This window comes from Dipodomys merriami, unplaced genomic scaffold (assembly GCF_024711535.1).
Source record: "Dipodomys merriami isolate MVZ:Mamm:240054 unplaced genomic scaffold, mDipMer1.0.p SCAF_9, whole genome shotgun sequence".
NCBI lineage: Eukaryota > Metazoa > Chordata > Mammalia > Rodentia > Heteromyidae > Dipodomys > Dipodomys merriami.
In genome coordinates, this window is record NW_027206512.1 from 20,403,448 (window position 1) to 20,422,715 (window position 19,268).

At 40.5% G+C, this 19,268-nt stretch overlaps 1 protein-coding gene across 2 annotated transcripts in view; it reads right to left on the bottom strand.

The window, feature by feature from the left end:
• Shroom3 (shroom family member 3) overlaps positions 1–15,722 on the bottom strand; it is a 310,920-nt gene extending 295,198 nt beyond the window's left edge. For both annotated transcript variants that reach the window (XM_070012980.1, XM_070012979.1), the window contains exon 1: positions 15,543–15,722. In XM_070012980.1, the coding sequence (XP_069869081.1) occupies positions 15,543–15,707 (165 nt within the window). In that variant the 5' untranslated portion in view covers positions 15,708–15,722. The remainder of the gene's footprint in view (positions 1–15,542) is intronic.
• Between the last annotated feature and the right edge of the window lie 3,546 nt (positions 15,723–19,268).

Genomic DNA, 19,268 nt, shown 5'->3' on the forward strand with positions numbered 1-19,268 from the left:
TGCAGAAGAGCGAAAGGCCTGGCTAGCTCCCTGGAGCCCTTTCATGACAGTACTAATCTCACCTGCTAAAGACCCTGTCTCATAACACATATGAAATTAGAAGGGGTACATATATTGAAACCAAAGCAATATCCATTCACATTATCTTCTCCTTCCTTCCTTCCTTCCTTCCTTCCTTCTTTCCTTCCTTCCTTCCTTCCTTTCTCCTTTCTCTTTTTTTTTTTTAGGGGCTGGTACTCAAGGTCTTGTACTTTCACTTAGCTTTTTGTTCATGGCTGATCCTCTCACTTTAGCCACCTCTCTAGCCCAGCTTTCTTGCTGGTTAATTGGGGAAAGTGTCTCTCAGGCTTTTCTGCTCCCACTGGCTTTAAATCTCAGTCCTCAGATCTCAGCCTCCTGAGTAGCTAGGCTTTCAAGTGTAAGCCATCAGGGCCTGGTTCAGATACACTGTACTTACTGAACAGTAGGGAATGGAGAAAGTGCTTTGTATCTTGCAACACTTAAACTGAAGTTACTTTTTAAGTTTACACAGCCAGCCCTCACCACTTTTCCTTAGATAAATTATATAAAAATGTCATCTGTTTGGTACTAGCTGAAGTCCAAGCATAGACAGTTCAGAAGCAATTACACACAACTTCTAAATTCAATGTAAAAGTCTAACAACAATAAATTTAAAAATATGCCTTGATAACACACTTTTCCACACGAGCTAGTCATCTCTGGATCCTCACAAGTCTTTGTGGCTGAGAAGGCAGGAGTATATTATCCTTCCTTTGCTCCTAAAGGAATGAGTTTACCAGAGTGGCATCCAGAAAGACTGGGAGGCCCAGAGGAAGGCTGCCTAGTGACAAAGGCAGGGCTCCTAAGCCTCCTAGCCTCATCCTGCTACTTCTTAGAAAAGTCAAGCAAGCTGCAATTACCAATGCTAGCATTTTCAGGCTTGTGATCTGATCATAGCTGCAATCATAGCTACTCAGCAGGCTGACATCTGAGGATTCTGGTTGGAAACCAGCTCTGGCAGAAAATTTTGTGACTCTTATCTCCAATAAACTACTCGGAAAAGGCAGGGGGTGGCACTGTGGCTCTAGTGGTAGAGCACTAGCCTTGAGCATAAAGAGGCTCAGGGACAGCGCCCAAGCCCTGAGTTCAAACCCCAGGACCTGTACATGTTTTCTGCCTTAGCCCAGGTCACATCGTGACTCAGCACGGGTGCAGGGAAGAAAGGGCACATGGCACCATCTCAGGCTGTGGGAGATTTTTCTCCCATTGATTTTTCTTCTCCACTCACCGCTCTGACTTGATCCTGTTTAGTGAATGAGGCAAATGCAAGATGGAATAAAAAGCTCCCGCTGAAGGCTGTCACAGAGGCTCAACCTAGGCTCCCTGGAACTTTGGCAAGCGGAAGAAGCCTTTGTCTTCAGACTGTGACAAGAGGGGGGAAAAATCCCAACTATTCGGCTGTGTGGCATCATTCAAGCATGCTTTAATAGGGAAGGGCTAATGAGGAATGCAGTCTTTGAAAAGTCCAGCCTCAGAAACTCCCAAAGCTTGCTCACTGTATGATTCTACACAATTATAATTAATAGGATTCAAACAGCAAATCAGAGATTAAGTTACCACTCTCCCGGGTTTCATGGCCATAGATGCTTTTCTTTGCAGGGTATGTTCAAAGAGAACTTGACCTGTTATTATAATCAAATGTGTAAGTGCGAACATCCCTGTTCTCTGTGGATTCTATGAGGGACCAAGAATAAAAGAATAAAAGAAAAGGCAATTTTAAACTAACAAGCGAATAAACTGTAGGGCCTTCCATCTGCCTGCTTCTCTCCTGCTGAGGGCAGATTCCTGGATTTTGATTCTCCAACCTAGCTCAGCTTTCATAGGGTATGTGGGGGGGATAAGGGGGGAAGGGGAGACCAGATTCCAATGTTTTTTCCAAACACAGGAAGGATATTGGTCTCTGGCAGGTAAAATTCACTCACAATTATTTCCTTCTATATTTTCTTCCTCTATAAATTCAATTGCTTTCACTTTCAACATTGTGCTTTATGTTCAAATAAAATGCTTCCAATTAGATAAAAGATAAATAGGTCAATGGCACTTTAAATAAAAGTGTCTGTGAGGACAGCATGCAAGTTACAGCTCAATAACACTGTTAGTGTAAAAAAGTACATGCATAGTTGGGAAGATAAAATATGGATATGCTTGAATGCTAATCCCCTTTATTTTAAAAGGACATCACCAGGTGCTGGTGGCTCAGGCCTATATTTCTAGCTAGGGTTTGAGGATAAGGGTTCGAAGCCAGCCCAAGAAGGAAAGTCTGTGAGAATCATTTTCTCTGACTATTCTGCTTACGGATCACATTTTCTTTAGCCATTAGTATATAGACCAGAGGAGAGGCAGGAGTTATTCTCAGAGGAGAGGGAGAGAAATCTGCTGGTGTTTGATTCATAGAGAGAAATAAAGTGTGATCAAAATTATAATGAGGTCAATCAACCAAGTCAGTGGATAGAAAGAGAAAACAAACCCATCATGAGAGGGGAGAAGATGAATGTGATAATTACAAAGTAGTATATCTGGGGATAGAGTTCTATTTTTCCTAGCACTATTCCTTTCCCCCAAAAAGATAAAGTCTAAGATCCTCTGGGGTTCTTATGCTTGAATTCCAGAGTAGAGAAGGCCACAGGCTCTGAAGACAGAGATACCATCAGATTTCTGATTCTTGCATTGTCTTTTCTACAAGGAACTTGTCTTTATGTGGGTTTCCTCAGAAGCAGACCCTGAGACAAAACTTCAAATGCAAGATGTTTATCTGTGAAGGATACAAAGGGGCAATAGAGACACCAGCAAGGGACAGTAGTTGACTCCAAGTTAAGAAGCCAGCTAAATCTGGGTGCTGGTGGCTCATACCAGTAATCTCAGCTACTCAGATCTGAGCATAATGGTTCAAGGACAGCCTGAGCAGGAAAGTCTATGAGACTCTTATTTCCAATTAACCAGAAAAAAAAAGCAAGAAATGGAGCAGTGGCTCAAGTAGTAGAGTGCCAACCTTGGATAAAAAAAGCAAAGGGACAGTGCCAGACCCTGAGTTCAAGCCCCAGAACTGGCACACACAGACACAGACACACAGACACAGACACACACACACACACACACACACACACACACACATTACAGTACAGTACAGTACATTCCTAGTAAGCACAAAGTCCCAAAGCCCAACTCAGGAACTGCCAAAAAAACATTAAAATAGAAGATAGTAGTCATTTCCCCCCCTTTTTCTACTTTAATTCAGAAAGTTGCTACCCTTCTTGGCTCACTGGAAGGTCAAAATCATTAACTTCTATATGTAAGGGAAACTATGATAGAAATTCTTTTCAGAAAGAGCCAACAATTTACTGAAGTAACACTATGTAACTCTGTAACTATGAAGACAATTCTGAAATGTAAGACTAATTCTTTTAAGCTTCCTCATACTGCCTTATTCTTAAGTCAATGGCTGCCTTGTTTTTGACAAGCTGCTCATTTGTAAACACCCAGATGAAAAAATACGAAAAACAAACAACATGCAATAAGGCACAAGAGAAAATGTCAGCTATTCTTGCCTTCCTGTCCTAAAAAACTTACCCATTTCCTCATTGTTTCCATTTATCTGTCTTCACATCCAACATGTACACTTGTTTCTGGAGGCCAGCCAGCCAGATCCTGAGTCTGAATTCCAGAATCTCATTTCCCAGTTTCTATGAGACAAGTCCTAAAAATGCCAACTTCCCGGAGGACACATATAGCTGATATAAGCTTAAGTTATACTCATCCAACCTTTGCTATCAAGTTTAACTTTTGTAAAGAAAAGAGGAAGACCATTCTCTAAATTCCATGTTTGTCCTACATTCAAAACAGCAAATGTGTTGCTTAGGATAGAATTTAAGACCCAATGTGCTGGACACCTAGTGTAAGTAACTAAAAAGTGCTTCCTACCCATTTAGTTGCCTTTACTTTGTTCCAATTCATATCACAGTTGTTGTTGGTTTTTTTTCTTTTTCTTTTTTTGGGGGAATTATAGGGAGGTAGGTGTGTTTGCTCACACATGTGCATGCACACATGCTGGTACTGGGGCTTGAACTCAGGGTCTGGGCACTGTTTTTTATAGTTTTTTTCATTCATGGCTGATGCTATACCACTTGAACCATGCCTCTACTTCTGCTTTTGCCTGGTTAATGGGAGGTAAGAGTCTCATAGACAAGCTGGGTGCCAGTGGCTTATACCTGTAATCCTAGCTACTCAGGAGATCTGAGGATCATGGTTTGAAGCCAGCCCAGGCAGGAAAGTCCATGAGACTCTTATCTCTAGTATACTAATCAGAAATAGCTGGAAGTGGCACAATGGCTCATGTGGTAGAGTTCTAGCCTTGAGCACAGAGGCCCAGAGACAGCACCCAGGCCCTGAGTTCAATCCCTGGACCAGCAAAAAAAAAAGCCTCATAGACCTTCCTGCCAGGGTTTCTTGGAATCATGCTTCTCAGATCTCAGCCTTCTGAGTAACTAGGATATAGTCATGAATCACCAGCACTTGGCAAAATTTTTTTTTTTTTTGGGTCCGGTCGTGGGGCCTGAACTCTGGGCCTGGGTGCTGTCCCTCAGCTCTTCAGCTCAAGGCTAGCACTCTACCACTTGAGCCACAGCACCACTTCTGGCTTTTTTCTTTTTGCTTATGTGGAGCTGAGGAATAGAACCCAGGGCCTCGAGCATGCAAGGCAAGCGCTCTACCACTGAGCCACCTTCCCAGCCCCTTGGCAAAATTTTTGAGATCTGTCTAACACCAGGATCTGTTTAACTTAAGTTTCCAGAAACCAAGACAAGTGAAAAATGGAGGACTGCTACCTGAATAGGGACAGGTGCCATGTGCTCCCTCTCCTGGCAAATATGGCCTCTCTAATAAACCTTTCTCATGCCTGCTTACCCCCAGGTGGTCCCCTGGGATGGATGTGAAGGATCCTTTCAAGTTGACTTTGGACCACAGCAGCAATAGCTTAGAGAATCTTCCCTACTGTACTATGAGGACAGCTGGAAAACGTATCTTGTAAGAAAAATAAATGCTAAAGAGCAGGCAGATTGAGTATGGAAAGAATCAATGAAGGCATAGCACAAGCACCTAGTTGCTAACTAAGCAAGAACTAGAAAGCAACAAACAAATGAGATCATATTAGGTACCTGGAAACCCTGAGGACAGGCCCTTCCTTGCACCCGTCTTATAACCAGATTTCTTCACCAAGTTGGGTGGCCACAAGTTAAAGTTCCTCTCGCAGATCAATACTCTATCAGTTGGCAACTCAAGTCTGAATCCCTAGATTAACAGCAATCAGCCCTTTTAGGCTTCAAAAGACTTAATATTCATTTGATATTCTCCTTCAGTATCAAACCAGACTTGGAGATTAAGATTATATCATGGCCTATCAAGTGATGGAATTTTCCAATCGGAACAATCAGAGCAGTAAACTGATACCAAGGCTAGAATCTGATACAAATAAAACAGCAAGAGCTGGGCACTGGTGGCTCACACCTGGAATCCTAGCTACTCAGGAGGCTGTTCAGAGAATCATGATACAAATCCAGCTACAATAGGAAAATCTGTTACTCACTCCTAATTAACCACCAAAAAGTGGGAAGTGGAGATATGGCTCAAGTGGGTAGAGCTCTAGCTTTGAGTGAAAAAGCTAAGAAAGAGTACAAAGCCCTGAGGTCAAGCCCCAGTAATAAAAAAAATGCAGAATCTGGGAAGATTTAAGAGGGTCCAACTGGACCAGGCATAGAGCTCTATAGCCCTCATTTTATCACACGGGCCAACCTAACAATGCCATGGAGTCTCCAGCTTCACACCGTTCACACATACCCCTTTGTACACATTTCTTGCAACCTGTCTGACATAGATAGAAGGGTTATATTGGAACTAGAAAATTGACAATGACCTTTGCACAGTGAAAGGATTTTGCAGGCTTCAAGTTTAAAAGGTTTAGACTCTAAGTAGGTTATGACCCTTCTAATTTCTCCATCAAAAATGCAAAAGTAGGATCTCACAGAGTTTTGCGAAGCTCACGTATTCTAGTATGTCTGTGACAAAGCAGGGCCCCAATAAAGTTAGCCATATCTCTGTGGCAAGAGCAACCCCAGCAAATCTTGTCAGCTTGGGTTGAAAATAATCCAAGAGAGGACTGAAGAATAATATATTTTTTTTTTTTTTGCCAATCCTGGGGCTTGAACTCAGGGCCTAGATGCTGTCCCTGAGCTTCTTTTGCTTAAGGCTAATACTCTAACACTTGAGCCACAGTGCCACTTCCGGCTTTTTCTGTTTATGTGGTACTGAGGAATCGAACCCAGGGCTTCATGCATGCCAGGCAAGCACTCTACTACTAAGCCACATTCCCAGCCCTGAAGAAAAATAATTTATCTCATCAACAAAAGACTATTTCTTGACTACCTTAAAAAAAAAAAAAAGGTACTGGGGTTTGAACTCAGGTTCTCACATCTTCTAGAAAGGTGTTCTAAAACATGAGCCATGCCTATAGCCTGCTTGACTTTTTTCACCAATCCATCTATTTTTTTTTTAATTTTTTGCCAGTCCTGGGGCTTGAACTTGGGGCCTGGGTACTGTCCTTGAGCCTCTCTGTGCTAAAGGCTAGCACTCTACTACTTGAGCCACTTCCAGCTTTTTCTGTTTAGGTGGTACTAAGGAATTGAACCCAGGACTTCATGCATGCTAGGCAAGCATTCTACCTCTAAGCCATGTTCCCAGCTCATCCATCCATAAATGATCATTTTGGAAGTTGTCTTTTGGAAGACCCTCCTGAGCATAGTCCCAGGAAGTGCCTAAGAAATGTAAGAAAGAAGAAATCAAGAAGAGAAATTGGCATGAAGAGCCACCACCAAAAACCTCCCAGAGTTTACCTATAATTAGCCCATCTTCCCAAGAGTAAATGGAGACGTGTGGTGGCAGCTGTCTACCTGTTCATTCTCATCTCAGATACCTTCTCCCCTGCTTAAGATGCTTCTTGCCTTGCCTTTTGTTACTCAAATATTATAGGACTTCCATGCCTCTGTCTAAAGGATTATAAACCTCTGATTTCTCACTTGTCCGTCCATCAGGCCTAAGTACAGGTGTCATCTCAGAAAACTCTCATCATCCTATTCAAGGTCTCCTCTGCTCACCATAGATGCCTTCACACTGGAATCCATCAGACTGGCTTGTTTTTTATTGCTTGAGAGCATTTACTATACTCTGAGATTATCTTACATAAACATACATTTCTGGACATTGGCCTGATCACTATTGCAATATGATGTAGCAACTCTAGCCCTGTTATAGAAAATCAGCCAATTATCTTGATTTGGAAGCCATCCTGGGCAGACAAATTTGAGGAACTCTTCTCTCCAGTTAATCAGCAAAAAGTAGGAAGTAGAAGTGTGGCTCAGGTGGCACAGCACCAGCCATGTAGATTTTTAACCTAAATTTTTATTTTTAGGTGTTTTTGGTATGTCCATACTTTCTGTTCTTTCTCCCTTTCCTTTCTTCTTCCTCCTCCTCTTTCTTTTTCTTTTTTCTGCCAGAACTAGGGCTTGAACTAAGGGCCTTAGATTAAAAATCTCATAGGTCTCCAAGAAAAAAAAAAGAGGAATGATAAAGGTGAGGAATAATAAAACACACATAAGAACCACCTCAGTGTTCACTCTGCCAAATTAGGAAAGCATCCTGGGAAGGCAGCAAAGAACTTTCACTTCTATTCTAAAATCAGACATACCCAATGGTGGACTAGTGGAGCTTTGGTGAGGGAGCCACCAGAAGAGGGAGAGAGACAATGCTTAGATTCACTGGAGCCCCTTTCCCTAGTTTTATTTCTCTGAGACGTGCCTAGGAAATCAGAGTGCCAGAAATGGATGGAGTCCTGGCTGGACCACCTGGGAGAACAACCCTGTAGCACTCTGGATAAGATGCTCACTGCTTGGAACCACATCAAAGGCAGAGATGGGGAAGAATCTGTCCTGGGGTGAGTTCACATCCAGAATGTCTTTTGAGGTTTTGTGGAGCTTTTTTCAGAGATTGATAGAGAGTTTCTCATTATGTATCTCCAACCACACTGTGGGCTCACTAAAATGAGATGAATAGTTCTTCAATTAAAATGTGTTCTCTGCAGAGGAAACAAAGCCTTGGAAATATATTAACTTTAAAAGAAAACAGACTTCTTGCTGATTCTGATGTCTATTTGGCCGTAAGCATGCTACTTGAGTAAGTTATTTCCAACAACATTAAAGGATCAAAAGCTTACTTGGTGACGCCATATATATAAACATTTTAATCAAAGTTTAGGTAACTTTAGAAAGGTTAGATAAAACATGTGTTTCTTTTTTTTCCTCCAATTTTTTTAATCCAACAGACATTTTGCCAACAGACATATTTACCTAATATTATGTGTGTGAAGGACAGCATTAAACTTAACCTGCATGTCTTATTACTATTATTGTAGTGTGTGTGGGGGGGGGATTTGTGTGTGTGTGTGTGTGTGTGTGTGTGTGTGTGTGTGCGTGCACACGCTGTCCTTTAGCTTCTTCACTCAAGGCCAGTGCTCTACCACTTAAGCCACACCTCCATTTCCAAGTTTGTTTTGTTGCGTTGTTTTTGTTTTTGTGGGGGTTTTTTTTAGTGGTTAATTGGAGATAATAGTCTCTCAGATTTTTCTGCCTGAACTGAAAGATTGAATTCCAATCCTCAAATCTTAGCCTTCCAGGCATAAGTTACCAATGCTCAGCTATTGTCTTAATTTTTTTTAAGAGAGCGCGTCCATATTGTCTTAATTTTTTTAAAGAAGCTTTTCCTAATATTCTGTTTGTACTCACCCTTCACAGCTTTTCTAAGAAAAGATTTTCAAGATCTTTAAAAATATTCATTTATGTTCCCTTTTATTCAATGGCATATTTTCACTTGCATATTTGTTATGCATAAGGTAAACTTTTCTAACAGGAAAAAAAAGGAAGAAGGAAAGAAGTGAGAAAGGAGAAGGTGGAGGGGGGAAGGAAGGACTAAAGAACACATTCAGCTTCTAGAAGTTCACAGTCTCACTGGGGAACTGGGATTCATACAAAATAGTAAATATATAACCAGAAAAACAATTATCCTTTACTACCTGTGCTTTATACCCCACCACCCACCCACCCCCCTCCACACAATTGCTTGCTAAAACAAAACCACCTTGGCAAATAAATGAAGTTTTTGATATCCCAGCTTTCTCTGTATAAGAATGTGGATTACATGATTGCTAGGATTCTTTAGAGCTGAAAAATTCTATAAGCCACTTATCAGTTACTATGAATTTGCTGGGTGTGAAATAAGAAATACTTTGTCAGAAGAAGTAGGAAACACAGCGTGAATCAAATCCATGCAGCCTTAAAGAGATTAGTTTGTTCACAGGATGCTAAATGAAAATAGCTACCTTATTACAAAGTAGCATAAACTAAGGAAAGGTGCCAGGAGAGAGGAAGTACTACAATGCTGAAACAGAAGAAATGTGGATTAAATAGTGAAGTAAGAAAGAAGTTAGTGGGCTGGGAAGATGGCTCAGTGGTAGAGCGCTTGCCTTGCATGCATGAGGCCCTGGGTTCGATTCCTCAGCACCACATAAGCAAAAAAAAAAAAGCCGGAAGTGGTGCTGTGGCTCAAGTGGTAGAGTGCTAGCCTTGAGCTGAAGAGCTGAGGGACAGTGCCCAGGCCCAGAGTTCAGGCCCCACGACCGGACCAAAAAAAAAAATTTAAAAAAAAAAAAAAAAAAGAAAGAAAGAAGTTAGTTTAAAGGCAGCAGAGAGATGAGGCTAGGTGGTTTGAAGAGGAAAGGATGTTAAAGGAAAAATCAAGGCAGATATATAGAGAAACTCAGAAGGACTGAGTGTTTTAAAAGGTTAGAGCCAAGTACCATGGTATATGCTTGTAATCCTTGCACTCTAGAGACTCCAGCACAAAGATGGAGAGTTCCAGGCAAGTCTGGGCTACATAGTAAGCCCCTATCTCAAAATAAACAAATCATAGGGCACTGGTGACTCATATCTGTATTCCTAGCTATCAGGAGCCTGAGATCTGAGGATCAAGGTTCAAAGCCATCCCAGGCAGGAAAGTCTGTGATACTCTTATCATCAATTAACTACCAAAAGGTAGGAAGTAGATTTGTAGCTCTAGTGGTAGAGCACTAGCCTTGAACAAAAAAGCTCAGGGACAGCACCTAGGCCCTAAGTTCAAGCCCCAGAATAATCAATCAATCAAAACAAAGATCAGAATAATGATTAACTAGATGAGTAGCCCGTGCCTGTAATCCTAGTTACTCTAGAGGCTGAGATCTGAGGATCACAGGTCAAAGCCATCAAGGACAGAAAAGTTCCTGTGAGACACTCAAACAGTTCCAGTTAGCCACTCAAAAACTGGAAGTAGAGCTATGGCTCAAAGTGGTAGAGCACTAGCCTTGAGCAAAAGAGCTCAAGGATAGCACCCAGGTCCTAAGTTTAAGCCCCATAACTGGCAAGAAAAAAAAATACCATTAACTTCACACTTGTAGGGAATAAAAAGATGACCTTGCAGTGAACCAAATTAGCAGCCTAGACTTCTTCAAATTGAACTCAGGGAAGATCTGGTGAGTAAGCCTTGCTTTGTTGCAGAAGGAAAATGGGAGGAGATTTATGGCTGAGATTGTGTCAGAGCAGTACATGTAATGGGTATTGAACAACTTAAAGAAGTTGCTTAAACTGTAGCCAAAAGTATTTTATGGGACCTTATTTTGAAAGGCTTTTTTTTTTCTTCCAACAGATTTGAAATGTGTGTGTGTGTAACAAATATTATATATATATATATATATATATGTATGTATATATATATATATATATATATATATATGATCAGTTCTATATTTCACCCAGATAATAGGTGTAGAATCTAGACAAAGCAGGCAGTGTTGACTGGATGACACCATAGAGTAAATGCATAGATATCTGAAGCAGAAGATGAGAGTTCAGATCCCAATCCCATTATCTACAGGTATAAGAGGTTACTGACATTTGGGGCCCTATCTCCTCAATGGATATCATTGAGGACCTAGAGCTACCTTCCTTATGAAGTTACAAGTGAAACACATATGTGGATCTTTTGGACTAGAGGAGTAAACACTCAGTAAGGGCACCAGTTGTTGTTTATTGCCACTTTTGTTATCATTTAATGCACGGGCCCCTAACAGGTGCATCCCAGCTGCAGGTGGAGCTGTTTTTTCCAGCTACAATAGAGCCAGTGAGTCATAAAAATGTCATGCTGCCAACTTCCTGAACTATTGAATTGCCTGAACATCTACTTACAATCACAATTTTTAAAAAATTAGCCTGTCTGTTTGAAGTTCACCAATTCCAAGGCTCTTTCTTTATCCCCACCTTTCCTATTCAAGGTCATTAAATCCCAAAGAAAACAATTAGAAAATAATTTCTTTGATTACCAACCCTTTATAGTTGCTTTGCCCCAATCATGTTCCTGCCTCATTTGTACCAAAAGAAACACGATACTTTATCCAATCTATTGTCATCCATAAGTTGACAGTTGATAACGGCTGTGCATAGTGGATATGTGCCATTCATATGCGTGGCTCAGTGAGTCCTCTAAAATAGGGAGCCGCCCTACCTTGGGAAAATGAGGGACCTTTGATAAGCAGTACAAGGGCTCATGTGCACCTTATCACTCTCCCAGGAAGAAAATCTCCCTACCTTGGGAGAATGAGGGACCTTTGATAAGCAGTACAAGGGCTCATGTGCACCTTATCACTCTCCCAGGAAGAAAAATCTAGAAGATCCAGCCACAAAATTTCAACTTAGACTCATCTCTCATTCTGCTTTAAATATGTGAACTTTCACTAATGTTCAAACCCCTTTGGCTAAGCAAAAATAATACCCTTTCTCCCCAAAGACATTAGCCCTCTAGCCTCTGGACCCTGTGAATATGTTAGGTTTTATGGCAAATGGGAATTAAGGTTGCAAGTGGAATTAAGGTTATTAACTAGCTGATTTTAAAATAGAAAGATGATCTTAGTAGACACAATGCAAAATAGAAGACAGAAATAGGACCACAGCTCAGTGGTACAATGCTCCACTCACATTCATGAGGCCCTGGGTTCAATCCTCAGCACTGCAAAGACAAAGAATAGGAGAGAGGTAGAGTTAAAAGTTGGATCATGTGAGAAGGATTTAACCTGCTGTGGCTGGTTTGAAGATGGGAGGAGGGGAAAACATAGCAGGATAGATGGGGGACTTACTGAATTTCCAGCCTCTAGTGGCGCTGTAGCTCAAGTGGTAGAGCACTCGCCTTGAGCTGAAGAGCTGAGGGACAGCGCCCAGGCCCAGAGTTCAAGCCCCACGACCGACAAAAAAAAAAAAAAAAGAAAGAAAGAAATGAATTTCCAGCCTCTGGAAGCTATAAATAACAGAAGAATAGAAGTCCCCTGGAGCCTCTAGTAAGGAGCAAAGCCATGCTGACATTTTGATTTTAGTCCTGTAGAATCCGTCAAGTTTCCTACCTATGGAACTATAATTTGTAAATTTGTAGTAATCTGTTACAGCAGCAATAGAAAACTAATACATGTCCTATCTCTGAGATCTGTCCAGCACCCTCCTTGCTCTCTGCTTCAACTCTATTTTGTCTAGTTAAGTCAATAAAAATTATTGAGCACTTACTCAGTCTCAGGCCCTGTGCTGAGTCCTAGAAATGCAAAATGAATATGCTCTTTCATTTGTTTAACCAAGATTTATAAACCCAAGCTCTGTGTTATGTGGCAGAGATGAAAAGAAAGTCATTCCTGCTGTAAAACAAGCTCATCAGGGCTGGGAAAGTAGCTTAATGGTAGAGTGCTTGCCTTGCATGTATGAGGCCCTGAGTTTGATTCCTCAGTACCACATAAGCAGAAAAAGCCAGAAGTGGCGCTGTGGTTCAAGTGGTTGAGCGCTCGCTGTGAGCTGAAGAGTTGAGGGATGATAGCACCCAGGCCCAGAGTTTAAGCCCCATGAGTGACAAAAAAAAAAAAAAAAAGCTCATCAACTTCTGAGAAGGTGATCAACACAAGTAAAAATCATGATTCAAATGATAAGTACTGGATACAGGAATACAGAAGAGAGACTGGCTAACTCAGCTGAGTGACCTCAGGCAAACTTCACAGGGAGTAACTGGAACTAGGAATGAATAAGGCTTCACTAGACAGATAAGATGGGTGAGAAGTTCAAGAGCTGATGATGATATAACACTAGGAATATAGCTAGTGCAAATGAAAAGCAGAATTTTCCATTTTTATTTCATTTTGGGTTATCTTTATTTGAAATGGAAATAGCCACAATCTGGCTGTTGACTACCATCCTAGACAGAGAAGACTGACTTAATTGTACCCTGGTAGCAATTGCCTTGTCTTTCTCTCTGTCCCATTATTCCCTGCTGGCTGGAAAGCATAGGGGGTATCAAGTCATCTTGGACCATGCCAACAGGACATCACCTCAGGATGGAAAAAGAAAACAGAAGGAACTTGAGTCCCTGACAACATTTATCTTCCAGTTTGGCTCATGCTTAGGCTCTTCTGTGAGAGACATATAAATGCTGATGTTTTTTAGATCACTATTATTTTGGATCTTTGTACAGAAGACAATTTTGTCTCCTAATATAAAAGACTCCTAGAATAATAAAAAGCCACAGTCACAAACTTTGCTAAGATTTTTTGGGGGGTAAAGGGGGAAGGCTCCTATATAACAGGCACTGTGTTAAATGCATGGGCATATTTAATCCTACATGTACCACTAAAGTAGATAGTATTATGTACCCATTTTGTAGACATCCAGGAGGATTACAGATATTGGCTCGTTAGAGGCAGGATTAGAACATTCTAATGAATGGGTATATAATATTTTATAATTAAAGGACAGGCAGTTTGAATGTGCAATCTTGAGTTTTAAAATCCAGAGATAACCATGGTTCATGCCTTGAGTTCAAACTCTATTACTGCTGATAGAGATATACAGATGATAGAGATACAGATGATAGATAGATAGATAGATAGATAGATAGATAGATAGATAGATAGATAGATAAAAATGCAAAGTTAATATGCTTTCTGCAGATATTCTCAGCTGTTTACTCAATAGCCATTCACCACTTCATCCCATTTTTCAGGGCAAGGTCCTTGACTTCTGAAAGGTCCCTAATACAGAATCCATGAGACAATCCCTAACTGGTATAAACTACTCTGGTAATTTCAATTCCTTTTGCCAGTGATTGGCCTGCAAGTAGTCATGTGGCCCAGCTCATAATCAATGAGAACTTAGCAAAAGGAAACAACAAGCCAAGAACCTGTCTGGAATGAAGATACAGTACTGGAGATGCAGCATCCATCTTGCAATCATGGAGACAAGAGCCCATACATAAAAATGAAAGAAACTAGGTGTGGTGATGTACATCTATAATCCTAACTACTCAGGAAGCTGAACTCTGAGGATCCCAGTTCAAAGTCAGCCCATACAGAAAAGACAGTGAGATTCTTATCACGAATTAACTAGCAAAAGCTAGAAGTAGAGGAATGGCTCAAATGGAAGAGCTTCAGCCTTGAATCAAAAAAAAAAAAAAAAAAAAAGCCAAGGAAGAGCTCAAGGTCCTGAGTTCAAGCCCCAGTCCTGGCACAATAAATAAATACATAAAGAAATAATATAATTTTCTCCTTCCATTACAAACATTCCTTGTGAAAAGCATTTAAATTGTGTGTATATTCATCATTCTTAAAATAAATACAGCAAATAATGTTAATCAGTTCAGTAGAACACAAAAGCAGAAATGTCAACCCTAATGCACACAAAGTTATTCAATAGTCATAATAACTCACACCAAAAGATAAATGAATTGAGACATGTTGGAGGATAACTAAGGTCCAAAATACATTTAAATACACAGAGGCACATTTACTTACACAGAAATAATTAGGCAGAGATAGTGTTTTGTTCTGGAATAATCCTGAAAGCTGAGGTAATTCTCCTCTCCATATTAAAAACAATAAGTGAGATCTATACACTCAATTATACAAAAATAGAAACAAATTTTAAAAATCAAAGCTGGATTTTTCAATTGAAGGGTGAAAGAATGTATTTTTCTGTACATACACTAATGTCACCATTTTACTAGGCTGATAATCTTTGATCTGGTTTATAACTGAAAAGCTCACATGGTGACTGATCTTGAATTATTTCATTCACAAAGAGAGAGAGAGAGAGAGAGAGAGGGATTATCCATCAAATCAGCATATTTCCCCCCCTGGTATTTCACAGAAGAAATGAGCTAAACATTTCGCTTTCAAATACCAAGCCATCTAAAAATTTTTCAGGATAATCAAGAACGGTATGAAACAGCAAATTAACAGGCAGTTTTCGGAATTATTTTGCATTTTTGGCAAACCTAGTGAAAGTTAGGAGAAAAACCCAATTTGCATAATAATACTGAAACAAGAAACATACCTTGGAAATGATTAATGGCTCTCCATGCTCCAGGCCACCTTTCAAAGTAAAGCCCCACGGAGCTCCTCCTTCCAGGAAAATTTCTAGATAAATATATCTTCCCTTGGGGGTCCTGTGGGGGTTCAGCGTGGCTCTGGCCTCATCGAAGTTCTCAGGAGTTCTCATCCTGTCAAACACATGATTCTAGACTTTAGTTCATTCCAAAGCTGACTCAAATAAAGCAGCATCTACAGAAATACCTGCCAAGAGACAGGTTTACAGAAACAAATTCTTCCCAATATGCAAGATCTTCCCAGCTTCACTCCAAGGTGCCGGCCCTGCACAGAGCTTCAGGTCCACAGTTCAAATGAAAATCCTCTGGAAGTTCTGGGCTCTCACGGAAGCCCCTAGCGTTGTAGATCTCTCCATTGGGTTTGCAGAAACTTGTTCCTGTGTTGCTCTGAAGATGGCTTTTGTTTCAAATATGCACAAGTCATGTATATTTTTCAGAGAAAAATTTAAAGTCTCTCATCATCTAGCAAGAAACTGGCAAAAAGTCAAAGGAATGGCACTTTTTTTTTTTTTGATTGATCATCAACCCTTTCTTCCTCTCCGAGTGAAACTTACCATTACAATAGTCCCCTCCCTTCCAGAGGAAAAAAAAAGGCGGGGGGGACTTCCCAGGCTTCAGCTGGCTTCAGAAGTCTCTGTCCTGTCTCATGGGGATCTTGAGACTCTGCCAAAACTTTTTTTTTACTCATTTTTGTCAGCAAAGTGCCTTATTTGCTTCTCAGGAAGAAAACAGATTTTTTTTTTTAAACAAAATGTCGAGAAAAATAATTTTTAAGTGTTGATTCTCAATGGAAAAAGATAACTATCAGGGAGGCTGGCTAGTTCTTTTCTTTGTTATTATTTTCAGCAAAGATCAACCACAGCTGCTCTGCAACCACAGCCACTTGCCTGGGCTGGAAGAAAGAGGAAAAGGCATGAAAGGCAGCAGAGGCAAGTAGATTAAGGCAGAGGAGTGTCTAGACCTTTCTGCACAGCAAACAGCTCTGCAGAATATAGCTGGTCATAAAGACCTGCCAATGAAATCAGTCCTAGGCTTGATAAAACACCAGAAGTTGGAAATTCCATATAGATGATAGCTAATTACCAGGGGCTAGAAAACAGTTGCTACAAGAGCCTAGCTGGTGTTAGTTAAAGCAGAACTTGCCAGTGAGAGACTGCATTGGTAATTTTTTATGTTTTTATTTATTTATTTATTTTTCGGTCAGTCGTGGGGCTTGAACTCTGGGCTTAGGCGCTGTCCCTGCGCTCTTCAGCTCAGGTGAGCGCTCTACCGCTTGAGCCACAGCACCACTTCCTGCATTGGTAATTTTTAAAACCCTTTTGGGCAATTCTGTTCTATGTGCAGCCAAGTTTGAGTGCCTATTTGGTCTGGGAAAACATTTTAAGTAAATGTCAATGTACCGGCATGGGGGTTTATTCTAGCATAATAAAATACCACATAGAATATAGAAAATATCAGACATCTTGAAGTAGGACTCTCAATGAAAACTCAAAACAGGCTTCCTGCTGTCTGCATTTAGCATAGATGGTTCCTTATCCATTCTTTTTAAATATTTTTTTAAAACTTTATTTTTAAATAGTTGGACAAAGGAGTTTTAACTTAACATGCCAATTTTAGGAATTCAGCACATCTTGATCTGTGTCACCCCTTCAACCCTTCCCTCCCTATCTATCCCCACCCTTCATCCCCTCAGGCTTCCTAGCTCCAATTTCATATGTATACATGGAGTATTATGAAAGTATTTGCCCTTGATTCTTCTCTCCCTTTGTATGCTCCATCTCAAGACATTCTCAGCTTCCTGGTATTCATTTTGGTAAGCTGTCTGTTAATTGTTCAAAGGGGTTCCACCATGGAAATTCACCCCTGTGCATAGTTTAGCCAGTTTGATTGTGTATATATACACATGGCCCGCTGAGTATTTTCATTACATTTTACATCTTTGAGAGAAAACAGGTGCCCTTTGTCTCTAAGATTGACTTACTTTACTTGATATGATGTTTCCAGGTCCATACATTTCCTTGAAAATAACTTAATATCATTCTTCCTGATGGGTGAATAAAGTTGCATTGTATGTAGGTGTTATACACACACACACACGCGCGCGCACGTGCACACACACACACACACACACATATTTCTTGATCTACTTTAAAGGCACACACACATTCATTGGTTGTAGGCATCTGGACTGTTTCCATAACTTAAGAAATGGATTAATGCCTTGTAAGTATAAGGCACTCACAGCTCAAAGTTGTTCTGATTTCAGATTTTTCTATATAACATTTAGCATTATTACTTTTTATTCAGCATTTAAACAGTACAACTCATGAGTTATTAGAAATATTTCCAAGGATTATATTTATTGAATTTTTTCTGTTTTTCTGTGTTTATAGATAGTAATATGAATTTTATTTTGGAAACTGAAGTGTGATAATGATTTGTTTTGGGGGTTTGAACTATATTTAATTGAAAACCTGATTTAGAGGAGCAAATAAGATTGGTAGTTGTTGTCCAGCATATGTCATATATATGGGGCTTGAACTCAGAACCTGGTCTGCCACATGAGCAACAGTGCCACTTCTGGGTTTTGTTTTTTTTTCTGTTTATGTGGTACTGAAAAATCGAACCCAGGGTTCATGTATGCTAGGCAAGCACCCTACCACTAAGCCACATTCCCAGCCCCATATGGGATATTTTAGTGACTTTTTGGTAATAGCTTTACCTTACAGGGTCCAAGGCAAACAAAATAGAATACACTCTCACTTTTATGTAATGGTAGTGTTTTAGCATTTTACAAGTTGTATCAGATGAAAGTAAGTGGGAAAGACTTGTTGGCTCTTATGAATGATTTGTGGAGACAGGTGCTGGTGGCTTACACCTGTAATCCAGCAACTCAAGTGGCTGAGATTGAGGATCAAGATTCAATGCCTGCTGGCACAGGAAAGTCCCCATGAGAATCTTATCCCTAATTAACCACCAGAAAACTGAAATTAGATTTTGTGGCTCAAAGTAGTAGAGTGCTGGCCTTGAGCAAAAGAGATCAAGGACAGCACACAGGCTCCGAGTTCAAGCCCCACAACCAACAAAAAAGAAAAAAAAGTGATTTGTGCATTACTTATTGGGGCTAACTTTGGCAGTTTAATTTATTTATTTTTTTTTTTTTTTTTTTTTTTTTTTTTTTTTTTGTCGGTCGTGGGGCTTGAACTCTGGGCCTGGGCGCTGTCCCTCAGCTCTTCAGCTCAAGGCGAGCGCTCTACCACTTGAGCTACAGCGCCACTTCCGGTTTTCTGGTGGTTTATTGGAGATAGGAGTCTCACGGTCTCTCCTGCCCGGGCTGGCTTTGAACCGCGATCCTCAGATCTCAGCCTCCTGAGTAGCTAGGATTACAGGCGTGAGCCACCAGCGCCCCGCTTGGCAGTTTAATTTATAAATGAAAAAGTTGCATACAATGGTGGTATGCACCTCTTCTTGAACCACAACTTTTTTTTTGCTGATTATTTGGCGATAAAGAGTCTCAAAAGCTTTCCTACCTAAACTGGCTTTGAAACATGATCTTCAGATCTCAGCCTCCCGAATAGCTAGAATTACAAGCATAAGCCACTAATGCTTGGCTCAATGTTTTAACTAGGAATTATACAAGTGGTTAAAGTAGTAGATAAAACCCCAGAATTAGT